Here is a 13,083-nt window from a genome sequence, read left to right as displayed (position 1 = left end):
ATGTTTTTATAGCCCTTATCGTAACCGAGTGTATAACACCCTATTTCTTTGATTTTTCATCATCAATTTGCAATTTATTTTCAATATATCAATCGCTATTTATAGGCGATGGCGGAATACATACATCACCACAAGCGGGGAAACCCCTGTTAGATCCACACATGCATGTTTTCCTCCTACCCATCCAAAGACTAGAATGTCGACTGGTCGAATGGTAGATCTCCCTTCCAACGGGCAGTTAATATCCATTTATCCTATTATAATATTATCTAATAATATCTCACCACATGATGATGCACCAAGTCATGATCTTTTTTAGTTTATGGTTTTTCAACGATCATTTATTTCTGATAGAGATGTAACGCATCAGTTTAGATAATATAACTTTGACTGTGGATATGAATGTTTGAATGATCTAATGGTTTTATATGAAACTCTCAGTGATCTTCCTTTATAGTATAGATATTCAATTCTGGGTTGCCTAAAAACAAATTATTACATAGAATGACAACATATAGTTTGCTATATGAATGAGGTGATAGATATATGTGATGCCTAGAAAATCGGTTATGTCCTAACAAGGCCAAAGATTACCTTCAACTAGGACTTTTCAAAAGTTGAATATTTTTGAAGAAAACAAATTTGGTTAAGCAAAACAACAAAACAATACCTAGCTAGAACCAAATATTGATTACTCGCTAACACTGACATGGAGGAAGTAAAGTTGAGATGCAACTATGCAAGAGAAAGGTCGAGGTTCGTGTGCAAGAAGCTTCATGGAAAATTTATGTGAAAGGGAGAGGAGCAATATTGTTTTAAACTTTGAATTTTATACCGAGATTGAGCTTAGGAAAACCCGATATGGAATTCCTTGAGTTCCACGTGTTAGCCACACAGCAATATGTGATATAATTGATTTTATTCCTCTAGCAATACCACGTGGTGGAACATTTGCTTATGGTCCAAAAAGTATTATCACGTTGTACAGGGGCGAAGGATTTAAGCGGCGGGGAGGGGCGCCCCCTTATCCCCTCTCGAACTTTTCGGTCAGTAGTGTTATATATGTACGTTTCGTATAGGATTTTGTAGGTATATACGTTTTCGACCCCCGGTTTTATAAAAAAAATTAGGTATATACGTTTTCGACCCCCGGTTTTAATTTTTTTTTATTTATATAGCCCAAATAAATATTTAATTAGTCCAAATATTATAGCACAAATCATTATATTTGGTAGAATACTAGAATGTATATTATATAACCCAAATCAAATCATTATATAGCGCAAGTTAAAAGCCCACCCTATAAAAAAAAACCCAAATTAGTTTACTTTGGGACATCGACCAGAAGAACAGAAGGCACAAGCCAGAACTGCAGAGGGAGGGGGGGGTTGGAACGCAGGTTCCAGAACTGTTCGACTTCAGCTTCTTGTTCGAGAACAAAAGCCAAAACACTGCTCGTTGTTGTGGTCTTGTACTCTTGTTCGACTTCTTTAATCTTTATAAGGTATGTGTTTTTTATCTTTAGGTTTAATTTAAGGCTGCAATTTATGTGATTTAGGTTGAAATTAGCGGCGAAATTGGTCCGAATTTTTGCGCTAAACTTGTTGAATCTTTCTGTTACTATGTCTGATTTTATTTGTTTAATCTTATTGTGATTTGATTTAGATAGAAATTAGAGTTTGAAATTTAGGGTGATTTGTTAACTTGTTTTGTTATTAGATTATGCTATGTGGAAGAATAAAATAATAACTTCTTTTTTAATGTTTGAGAATGTTTTTTATTTGATATTAATGTTTGACCTGACCTGACCTGAATCGAATCATCGACGTCCGACCCGAACATACACCTCGAAACTACGCGATAGAAAATTTTTTTAGATCCGTTACTTTCCGACCCCCCGAACTTTTTTTTTCAAACTTCACCACTAGCGTTGTATATGTAGATGCATTTTTATTCTTTTAACAATTTAGTTTTTATGTCTAAAATACTATCTAACATTGCATTTATAATAATCTAAAAGCATCAGGGTTGCAATTGTATTTTATCATGTTATATTATATTGTAGGAGTCAAATATCATGTCACTAGACCATTAGGGGTTGCAGTTGTATTTTATTGTTTATTTTATTTAGTGGTGCAAATGAATTGAGCTGAGTTCGAGCTCGGCCTGATTCAAGCTTTGTTTCTAAAGCTCGAACTAAGTCTGCAGATAATTTTTCAAGCTTGAACTCAGCTCGTTTAATATTTATTAATTAATTTATAATTTTATATATAACAAAATGTATACACACATACATAAAAATATTAATTAGTATGTGAGTTGTCTCGAGCTCAATAAGTAAAGCTCAAGCTCGTTTACTAAACAAGTTTTTTTAAGGCTCGGGCTCAGGCTTGAGTTTGGATTAAAGCTCGTAGGCTCAATTTGTTTTGAGTAGCTTGGTTCGTTTACACCCTAATTTGATCGGAATTGATACAGATATCCGTTTTTATGAACACGTGTCAAAATCTTTTTGTCTATATCACGACTTATATTTTTGGTTTTCTTCTTCGATTGTTATACCGAGTGTTGGCTATGTACCACATCCAATACCGTCCAAGATCAAATTCTCATCGCTACGCGAGGACAATCCCACTAGTTAATTAACTATAATACAATTACAAACTTTGTGAACAGTGTCCTCACTTTTAATTTTTTAATCTCTTTTTTGTTTTTTGTTTTTGTACTAAGATTTCGGCATTAACACTTATAACCCCTTAATTTCTAAAGACTTTGTGATCGAGTTTACGTGTTTATATTTATGTACGTGTTAGTACAAATTCAAGTTGATTTACGTTTTTGATGAAATAATGGTTAACCGGACAGGATTAACTCACTGGTCTCGTCAAGAAGGGTTAATCCCTTCCTCTCGAGGATCGCTGGCTGGATCACCGGTGGGTTGATCTCCTGCACAAGGAAACACACCGTGACTCGTAACAAGGAGGATGGGGTGGGGGTGCTCCTTGTTACCACTCTCCGGCGTGAGAATCAGTAGTTTGCTTGGGAAGCAAAGTAAGATAGTAGTAGTATGAGAGAGTTGTGAAGAGATACCTCAAACCTGGTTTGGGGTTGGTATTTATAGCCGAGGAGTGAAGGAGGAGGATGACGGACGGACTGACGACGTGCTGCACCTTTGCAGGTGTGTCAGGCTTGTCGGTTGTGGATGTTACGCCACGTCAGTCCGTTGCTTACGTAGCCCTGACAGGTGACTGCCATTGGTGCCACTTGCACTGTGGTGTCAGTCCCACTTGTTGAGCGTATAGGATGCGGTGCGAGCCGCATCGCTGCCTGCGGTAACATCTGATGTTATCGCGTCTCTTGCTTGTGATCAAGAAATACGCGAGATGCGGTGCTGGCCGCATCGTCGCCTGTGGTGACTGTTGCTGTTATCCAGCTTCCTTGTATTGATAGAAGTGTTCACTGGACGCGGTGCGAGGCCACATCGCTGTGAATACTTCCGTTTTCATACACCAGATGTGATGCTATGTCGCATCACTCTACCGTTCTCACGTTCCAGGTAAGTCCTCCTCCATCACTAGACAGATTGGATTCAACCCTTGTGTCGATGCCTTCTCGCATGGGCACAAGTAGGTTGTTGGCTAGTGGGGGTTTTGATAACGGTAATGGTCACTCGCGGTCGATGCTGACGCGAGATCTGGGACCATACCCCTTCAGTTTTGATGTAAATTTTTCCCGTAAATGAGTTGGGTCAAATATATATGTTCTTATGCTCATCATTGTGTACGTTTTCAGTTGATCTACATTTGGACATAAAAAAATTATACTCTATAACTGACTAGTTGTCACACAATTCTTCAAATCCAACTCTTCTAACCCTAAATAACCACAAGCACTTCACAAAACACTATAACTCTCAATAATCGCTTCACAAACACATCCAAAACCTAACCTATCATTTCCAAAACAAAAATCACAAAACACTATAACTCTCAATAAGCACTTCACAAAACACTATAACTCTCGCGCTTGTTGCAGTGTTGACCACCGGGACCAGAGGGTTTATACGTGTCCATCTCACACTGACTCAACAGTTTCTCGTCGGACATCACCACCGGTTCTTTTCCACCGTCATTGTCGGAGCTAGAAACCGGATGTGTATTATTGTCTCCGGTGGCGCAACGGAACGATAACGCTCTGTTAGGTGAAAACGATGTCGTGTTGGTACTGTTGAGGATGTTAAAGTGGATTTGAAATCGCCGGAGGTGTACCAGAGTTGCTGGAGTTAGGGTTGTGGAGGGGTTAGGGGCGGTGGGTATGGCCGGAGTGGTGGCAGTAGGATGTGGTGGTGGTGGCGGTAGGATGAGGTGGTGGTGGCAAGATGTTGTGGTTAGGGTTAGGAAATTGAGGAAGATGAAGTGTATATGCAATTTTTTTTGGTTTTATTTATTAAGCAATTAAATAAAAACATGAATTGACTAAAATACCCTTAAGTGAATAAATTTAACTGAAAATTTTAATCTGATTAGTACTAAAGGACGTAGAGTGTAACGGGTTTTACAAATAAAGGATTGTGACTGTAATTATTGAAGTTAAAGGCTATCCGTTGCAATCCGATACAAACATAAATGACGAAAAGTGTAATTTACCCGGATTAAATGAGAAAAAAAAACAGGCCCACTAAGATGTCGGAGTACCTATACTTGAGTTGAGCCTAACTCAGGCCCACTAAAATGTAACTTACCCAAGCCCAAGCCCAAGACCAAGCCCAAGACCAAGCCCAAGACCAAGCCCATCAATTCTTAACTTAAGCCTAAAACGAAAATTGTAGAGAAAAAAAAAACTCAAGTTTGAAAAAATGGACATGACTGAAATCGTCTATTCCCTCCTTCTCGGTCCGTTTTTCCCCTTTTAAATTTCCAAAAATATATACAGCAACGTTCACCTGTTCATTCAATCATTTCAAATCCACTATCTAGGGTTCTTCATTTCAACGAATACTGTAATCTTCAATGTTATTCTCATCGTTTTCGTGTGATTTTACAGAGTTTATTCGCAGAGCGATGCGTTGTTTCTCCTGCTGTTTCAGAATCAGAGAGGATAATCACACTCAGGTTAATCGCTTCTCTCAACCTATCACTGCAATTCGTAAGGTAGGGTTTCAAAATTGATAGATTGGAATATTGAACGATTATTCTTGATTTTGAGTTCTGGTTTTTGTTTTGGTGCTCAGGAGACTGTAGATCCTCTGGCTAGCAGTTGCGTGTGGTCTGTACTTGCTCATGAAGGTAACTGATTACTGGTTAGGGTTATAGGTTATGTTATTGGCGTTTAATTTGATCTAATTGTTCATGTGATAGTGAAGTAGGTTATTGTAATTTGTAACTGAAAATTGATGTTACGGATTTGCTTTACGTTTCTAGATTTGTAACTTAAATGTTGCGTTATAGAGGTTTATAGAGAAGTAAGTGTGTTGTTGATGTAAGAAATGTGCATTTGCTTGTTGATTTTGTGTTCATAGAGTGGTTGCACGAAGGTAGGTTATGTAATTGGTGTTTTTTTGAAGTGGATTTCATCGGATGTGTTGATATAGTTGTGTATGTGATAGTGAAGTAGGCTATTATTGTAATTCACAAATGATGTTACGGTTTTGGTTTACGTTTCTATGTTTGTAACATAATTATTTGGGTTATAGAGGTTTTTACGGAACTTAGTGTGTTGTGGATGTAATAAATGTTCAATTGCTTGTTGATTTTGTGTTGATAGAGTGCTTGTGCCTGATCTCTACTAGCTCACGAAGGTAATTGATCATTTGATCACTGGTTAGGGTTATAGTTCGTGTGTTATCGGCGTGTTTTTGAAGTGGATTTCGTTGGATCTTTTGATATAGTTTTGTATGTCATAGTGCAGTAGGTGATTATAACTGAAAAATGATGTTATGGTTTTGGTCTACGTTTCTAGGGTTGTAACTTAAATGCTGTGTTGTAGATGTTTTTGGAAACTAAGTGCACTGTGGATGTAAGAAATGTGCATTAGGCTGTTGATAGAGTGGTTGTGTGTGGTCTCTACTAGCTTACGAAGGTAATTGATCACTGGTTAGGGTTATAGTTCGTGTTATCGCCGCTTGTTGAAGTGGATTTCATTTGATTTTTGATCTAAGTGTTTATGTGATAGTGAAGTAGGCTATTGTAACTGAAAATGTGATAGTGAAGTAGGCAGTAGGCTATTGTAACTGAAAATTGATATTACGGTTTTGGTTTACATTTCTAGGTTTGTAACTTAAATGCTCTGTTATAGATGTTTTTGAAAACTTAGTGCATTGTTGATGTAATTACTGTGCATCTGGCCATCTGCTTGTTGACTTTGTGTAAATTGTGCTGATAGAGTGGTTGCGTGTGGTCTCTACTAGCTCATGAAGGTATTTCCTCACTCGTTAGGGTTATAGTTTGTGTTATCGGTGTTTTTTGAAGTGGAATTAATCGGATGTTTTGATATAATTGTGTTTGTGATAGTGAAGTAGGCCATTGTAACTGAAAGTGATGTTACGGTTTTGGTTTACGTTTACGTTTTTAGGTTTGTAAGTTAAATGCTGTGTTGTAGATATTTTTGGAACTAAATGTGTTGCGGATGTGGAAATGTGCATTTGCTTGTTGATTTTGTGTTGATAGAGTGGTTGTGTTGTCCAGATGAAGATGAGGATGGTGATCTTTCAAGATGCGAGGATGGGAGATATGGTGTTACTGGATCTCCACTTTTAGATGACGAGCTACGGGCTGAGGTAATAGTTTATTTGGTGTTTTAGACTAAGGTTTATTTAACTGTAAAAATGATGGCACATGCTGCAAGAGCACCGGTAATGCAGCTGTCCATATAACTACTGTCACCTGTGCAGTTTTCGTTGTTATTATTCCACTAGTTTCTGTGACCAATATGTAGTTTGTTAATGCTTGTGATAAGGTGATTATATATGTCTTTAATCAGTAATTTAGATGTCTGTTTTACTTTACAAAAGTCTAGAATGAACATCCTTAAAATTTTTCAAAAATTAATTAATTAAATTTCAATATATCCGTGGGAGAGTGTGTGAGAGAAAACTATACAAGACAATAGTTGGCCTATAAATTTTTTCTGTTCACTTGTTGAAGTCTTGAGTCCTCAAAATTTGCAATACTCTGTTTGACTTTTGAGTCAAACAATGAAACTCGAAGCCTTTGTCTCTCACTTTTGACCTCGGTCTTGAAAGTTAAAACACACAATTATTTGCCATTCATGATTCACCATTTGCATCAGTATTCAATGCAAACACCAATGCTAGAGCATAGCAAATCTTAATATCTAATAGAGGAAGTTGAGTAGTAAGTTCAAAAGACAACTGAATGTTTGAATCTCAGTTCAGAAGAACTAAATTATCATGTATTGTAGATAAAAGATGAATCTGAGTTGCTCATACGATTTATTGTGGCACGTTTCATTAGAATCTAGACTTCAGGAGAACTAAATATCAACTTATACAGGCAAAATTTCTCAAAGCTTGTGGCACTTTACCCCAAACTCCAGTTGAAATCCGGAAAAATGACGAATCAAAAGATTCACAGCCTCATAATGGCGACACAGAATCCACATTCGATTCGAGGCTTCTAAACACTGCTTTTGAAGATGCATTACAGAAGCAACCTGATCAGTCACAGTCTCCGATCACAGTTATTCAGAAATGGGATAACGGATCAGAATCTTCATCACATTCATCAAGCAGGTAATATATCATTACTGATAGCGAATAGCGGACGATAGCGACAAGCTACCAATAGGAATAATAGCTATAGCTATGAAATAGCGGGCTCTATTTTTTGTTTAGCGACACACTAGGAGAAAATTTTAGAAACATTTTATATATATATTATACCCAAATAAGCTGTTTTATACGCTGTTTTATATGTATGCTTAACAAAAAACCTAAAATCCTACTATTTTATACCTATAAATCCCGCTATTTATATTAAAGCAGAGAAAAAAAACAAAAAAACCTAAAATCCCGCTATTTGCCCGCTATGGAGGCGCCAAAATCAAATAGCGACACATGAGTGCTACGCTACGCTATTTGCTATAGCGCTCGCTATGAGCGCTATTAATAGGTATGCCGTTCCAACAAATGCTCAAAAGTTGATTTCATTTTTTATTTAGTTTTTCTCATAAATCAACCATTAACAATTTAACACTAGCTCAAAATCTTTTTATTCTATATCCCAGTTTGAAGAACATAGATAGCATCTCTAGCAACTCTTCTGAAGGCTGTGGCACTTTACCCCAAACTCCAGTTGAATTCCCGAAAAATGATAAATCAGATGATTCACAGCCTCGTAATGGTGATACAGAATCCATATTTGATTCAACAAACACAGATACAGAAGAGGCATTACAGAAGCAACCTGATCAATTTCAGTCTCCGATCGCAGTTTTTCAGAGATGGGAGAATGTATCAGATTCTTCATCACATTCATCAAACAGGTAATTCATCCTCCAACAAATGGTCAAAAGTAGTTTTCATCTAGGCCTATAAACAAACCGAACGTTCATGAACTTGTTCGGCGGAAGTTCATTTATTTAATAAACGAACAAACATGAACACAATTTTTGTTCATTTAATTAAGTGAACGAACATGAATACACGTTTTGTTCGTTTATTTATGTTCGCGAACGTCCGTTTATGTTCGTTTCGTTTTAAATACATAAGTAGTTATATTTATATAAATATTAAACATAAAAGGAACTTTCTTACGACTTATATAAATATAACTAATTGGTAATTGGCTTTCTAGTAATAAAATGGGTTTTCCAATGGAATTTATCGTAATTAATCACCAATTTATATAAAAAATTACTTTACGTTCGTTTATGTTTAGTCAATCATGTTCATTTATGTTGGTTATTGTTTGTTAAATTATGTTCGTTTACGTTCGTGATTCGTGAATTGATCGTTTAGGTTTAAATGAACGAACACAAATGAACACGAACATGCCCATTTTCTTAATAAACGAACATGAACAAAAAAATGTGTTCGATTATGTGTTCGTGTTCAGTTGAAGTTAAATGAACGAACACGAACATGCCTCTGTTCGTGTTCATTTGGTTCGTTTACAGGCCTAATTTCATTTCTTGTTTCGTTTTCCTCATAAATCAACCATTAACAATTTAACAGCAGCTCAAAATCTTGTGTTTCATATCCCAGTTTGAAGAACACAGATAGCATCTCTAGCAACTCTTCTGAAGGCTGTGGCACTTTACCTGAAACTCCAGTTGAATTCCCGAAAAATGATAAATCAGATGATTCACAACCTCGTAATGGTGATACAGAATCCATATTTGATTCAACAAACACAGATACAGAAGAGGCATTACAGAAGCAACCTGATCAATTTCAGTCTCCGATCGCAGTTTTTCAGAAATGGGAGAATGTATCAGATTCTTCATCACATTCGTCAAACAGGTAATTCATCCTCCAACAAATGCTCAAAAGTTGATTTCATCTAGGCCTGTAAACAAACCGTACGTTCATGAACTTGTTCGGCGGAAGTTCGTTTAATTAATTAACGAACAAACATGAACACAGTTTTTGTTCATTTAATTAAGCGAACGAGCATGAATACACGTTTTGTTCGTTTATTTATGTTCGCGAACGTCCATTTATGTTCGTTTCATTTTAAATACATAAGTAGTTATATTTATATAAATATTAAACATAAAAGGAACTTTCTAACGACTTATATAAATATAACTAATTGGTAATTGGCTTTCTAGTAATAAAATGGGTTTTCCAATGGAATTTATCGTAATTAATCACCAATTTATATAAAAAATTACTTTACGTTCGTTTATGTTTAGTCAATCATGTTCATTTATGTTGGTTATTGTTTGTTAAATTATGCTCGTTTATGTTCGTTTACGTTCGTGATTCGTTAATTGATCGTTTAGGTTTAATGAACGAACATAAACAAACACGAACATGCCTCTGTTCGTGTTCATTCGGTTCGTTTACAGGCCTAATTTCATTTCTTGTTTCGTTTTCCTCATAGATCAACCATTAGCAATTTAACAGTAGCTCAAAATCTTGTGTTTCATATCACAGTTTGAAGAACATAGATAGCATCTCTAGCAACTCTTCTGAAGGCTGTGGGATTGAACCTGCTGCAAGCACACACTGCAAAAGCAAATCTGTTCGCTTCAAAAGCCAGAGTGATTTATGTTCATTTTCATCAAATAACTCACCGCGTAACATTACTAAAATACCCTTGAAGCTATGCGAATCTCCATTTGATCACACCGTTTCAAAGCCATCACCTTACCCAACTCCTCGAAAACTGACCGACGATATGCAAACACCTGGCACGGTTTTCGCTTCCTATAGCAAGAATGCAAGTATCAGAGTTCAGTACGTGCACTCACATATAACCCCTCGAAACTTTTCTCAGTTAGATACACCGATAGAAGAAGAATGTGTTGACCAGTCTGATAAAGAAAGCCCACAGTCACAAGTTAAGTTAGAAGACAGCACAACCGAAAAGGAGTTAAACGTGTGTCCTACTCTGTCATCATGGCTACCGTCAAAGTCAAACCATGAAGGCTGCATTGACGAAAGTTTGACCAGTCAAACTCCGGGTGTTGTTACTCTTGACTGGAATGCTGATGAAACTGAGTTTACGCCCAAATGGGGAGATGGTAACGGAATTCCTAATACAACTACCAAGTACAGTGAGGTTAACTTTGTTCATTTTCTTAGTCTAATATTTACTCTTTTGTTTGTCAAATTTACATATAATGATTTATGACTTGTAATTAACTAACTACATTTATCTTTGTAGGATCAGAAGGTTAATTGGCATGCTACACCTTTCGAAGAAAGATTAGAGAAGGCACTATCGGAGGATAAGTTCGTTTGCAAGATGTAAGTCATACTGAATTTTCTTATAAGAGTAAGTTTTGAAAAAAGATTTATAAAACCTGTAGTCCTTTTTGTCTTGTGAAAATGGTGGGAATTGTATAAGTTTGAATTCACAGTTGATATTAATGAATTCTATTTTCTTAATATCATTCCTTTTTCTTTTTTTAAATTAATTTTTATTTAACATATGATTTTGTTAATAGTTAGTATTTTAAAAAATCAAAATAGTTTAATTTTTCTTTCTACATTTTGATATAAATTTATTCAAAACTGACTTATATCTAAAATAAATTATTGTTTTATTTATGATATCAAAAATAATTTTTAGATATACAACTCAATTTTTGTAAGTTTAATATCAATATATAGACAACAAAATTAAAGGATCGTGTGTTAGATTTTCTTTTCAACTTTCAAGTATTATAAGTTCGTATAGAGTTCCCAAATTATATATAAAATGAAAATTGTAAAAAGAAAGAAAAAAATAAGAAAAAAGAGTTCAATGTCATCAATTTTGAATTCAATCTTTTTAATTTCCAGACATCTAAATTTGTTTTACTAGACAAAAAAAGTACTAAACCTACTAGTTTTAGAGCATTCACATCCCATTCTGCATTTTTACGTGAGTGGAATCTGCATATTATAAAAAAGTGGTTGTGAGTGCAGGATAGAGAAAATATTACTATTTATCTGTATATTTGGAAGAACACTATTCACCCATATTATTATTTTTTTTTTGAAAGTGGTTGTGACTTGTGAGTGGAGGAGAGAAAAAAGGTAATGATAAATGTATAAAAAAATTAAATGAAAAAGAGAGAGAAAATCTAGTGATTTTTAGTGTAATTATAGAAATGAAGATGATGGCGGAATGGATGTGAATTCTCTTACAAAATAATCAAGTCATGCTTGGTGTGGCTTCTTTTGATTTGTTGGCTTTTATTAAACAGATAATTGTACACAAATCTAATATTTAAGTAACTGTTACTTGGTTAAACATTAGAAGATAACTTCTTTAGATGTTTATAATTTATTTTATGTTCTTGATTAGCAGGAAGCAACTTGAAGAGACAACGTGTGTGGAATATTGATGAGAAAAAGGAAAATTAGAATGCTGGATTTTAGATCCAATCTTTGAGGTAATATAATCGGTTGCCTGCTTTGATCTTATAACTTGAAAGGATTAAAGTGTTTAGAAACTTTAAGGAAGCTTGAATAGCATGGATGTACGAACATTTACACAATCAAATGGTGAATGACCTTTTCACTCCAAAATTTAAGGTTGCGTATGCTCAAAAAGGGAAAGGGTATCGACCTATGTAGCACGGGGACTCCATTTATGTGGCCGTACCCGTCTCGGGTACTTGTCGGGGACGGAAACACCATGGGTACTCGCCGGGGACGTCTCCTAAACGTTTCCAACGTCGGGGACGTATCTGGTAGAAGTATCCAACCCGTTTTCATTTATTTGTAGGGTTTTAACTGTTTCAAATTCCACAACCGACCATTAAATAAATAGACCTATCATGTTCGGCTTCTCTAATCTCTAAACTCTCAAATCTCATCATCTCTAATTCTCTATCGATTGCCGATCTCTCACTAGATGAACCGGAATTTGAAAATGATTTGATTATTGATAATTAATTACCTTTGGAACATGTAGTATTTTTGGAATCTGTTTAATATATTTTTATTTTTTTATATTTTTTATTGCCGTACACGTATCTTGGAATTTTGAGTTTTGCCGTTCCTCGTTCACGTATCATCCCCGTACCCCAATCCCGTACCCGTCCCAATGCTAATAAACCGTTTGAAACCGTCCAAACTCCAAACAAAGCAAGTTGGCCGATTAGGCTGTTTGAGATTTATATGGTTCGGTTTTGGCGGTTTGGAACATGGAATCAGATGTTTAACTTTAACTTTTTATGTAATTTTCGTTTTTGAAATATGCAGTTGTTTAAATATACTATATTAATGAATATCTTATCATTCCCAAATTTTAATACAAATTATTTGAAAAAGAAAAAAACAATTCAAGCCAAAATCAAACCGTCAAACTGCTAAAACGGCTGGTTTGATATGTTGTTTCCGGAAACCGTAGTTTGTAGAGCGGCCAGGAATTTCTTTAGACTTGACCAAGCTGGACTTCAAGACTC

General features: G+C 35.6%; 1 protein-coding gene across 7 annotated transcripts; it reads left to right on the top strand.

Annotated features, from left to right (window-relative positions):
• The first annotated feature begins 4,813 nt into the window (after nt 1–4,813).
• On the top strand, nt 4,814–12,464 carry LOC110897364 (protein JASON). Of its 7 annotated transcripts, none has more exons than XM_022144118.1 (10): nt 4,814–4,889; nt 5,041–5,108; nt 5,228–5,282; nt 6,681–6,772; nt 7,509–7,747; nt 8,242–8,499; nt 9,221–9,478; nt 10,118–10,745; nt 10,851–10,933; nt 11,979–12,464. In XM_022144118.1, the coding sequence occupies exons 1-10, from the start codon at nt 4,853–4,855 to the stop codon at nt 12,016–12,018; spliced, it is 1,758 nt and encodes a 585-aa protein (XP_021999810.1). In that variant the 5' UTR covers nt 4,814–4,852; the 3' UTR covers nt 12,019–12,464. The 7 variants fall into 7 exon arrangements, with proteins under 7 accessions (XP_021999810.1, XP_021999809.1, XP_021999808.1 ...); XM_022144117.1 differs by having other exon boundaries at nt 5,041–5,147; nt 10,857–10,933; nt 11,982–12,464; XM_022144116.1 differs by having other exon boundaries at nt 5,041–5,147; nt 10,857–10,933.
• The last annotated feature ends 619 nt before the right edge of the window (nt 12,465–13,083 follow it).

Source organism: Helianthus annuus, chromosome 13, assembly GCF_002127325.2.
Source record: "Helianthus annuus cultivar XRQ/B chromosome 13, HanXRQr2.0-SUNRISE, whole genome shotgun sequence".
NCBI classification, from domain to species: Eukaryota; Viridiplantae; Streptophyta; class Magnoliopsida; order Asterales; family Asteraceae; genus Helianthus; species Helianthus annuus.
The sequence above is the reverse complement of the archived record's forward strand: the minus strand, read 5'-3'. Positions and strand labels throughout refer to the sequence as shown.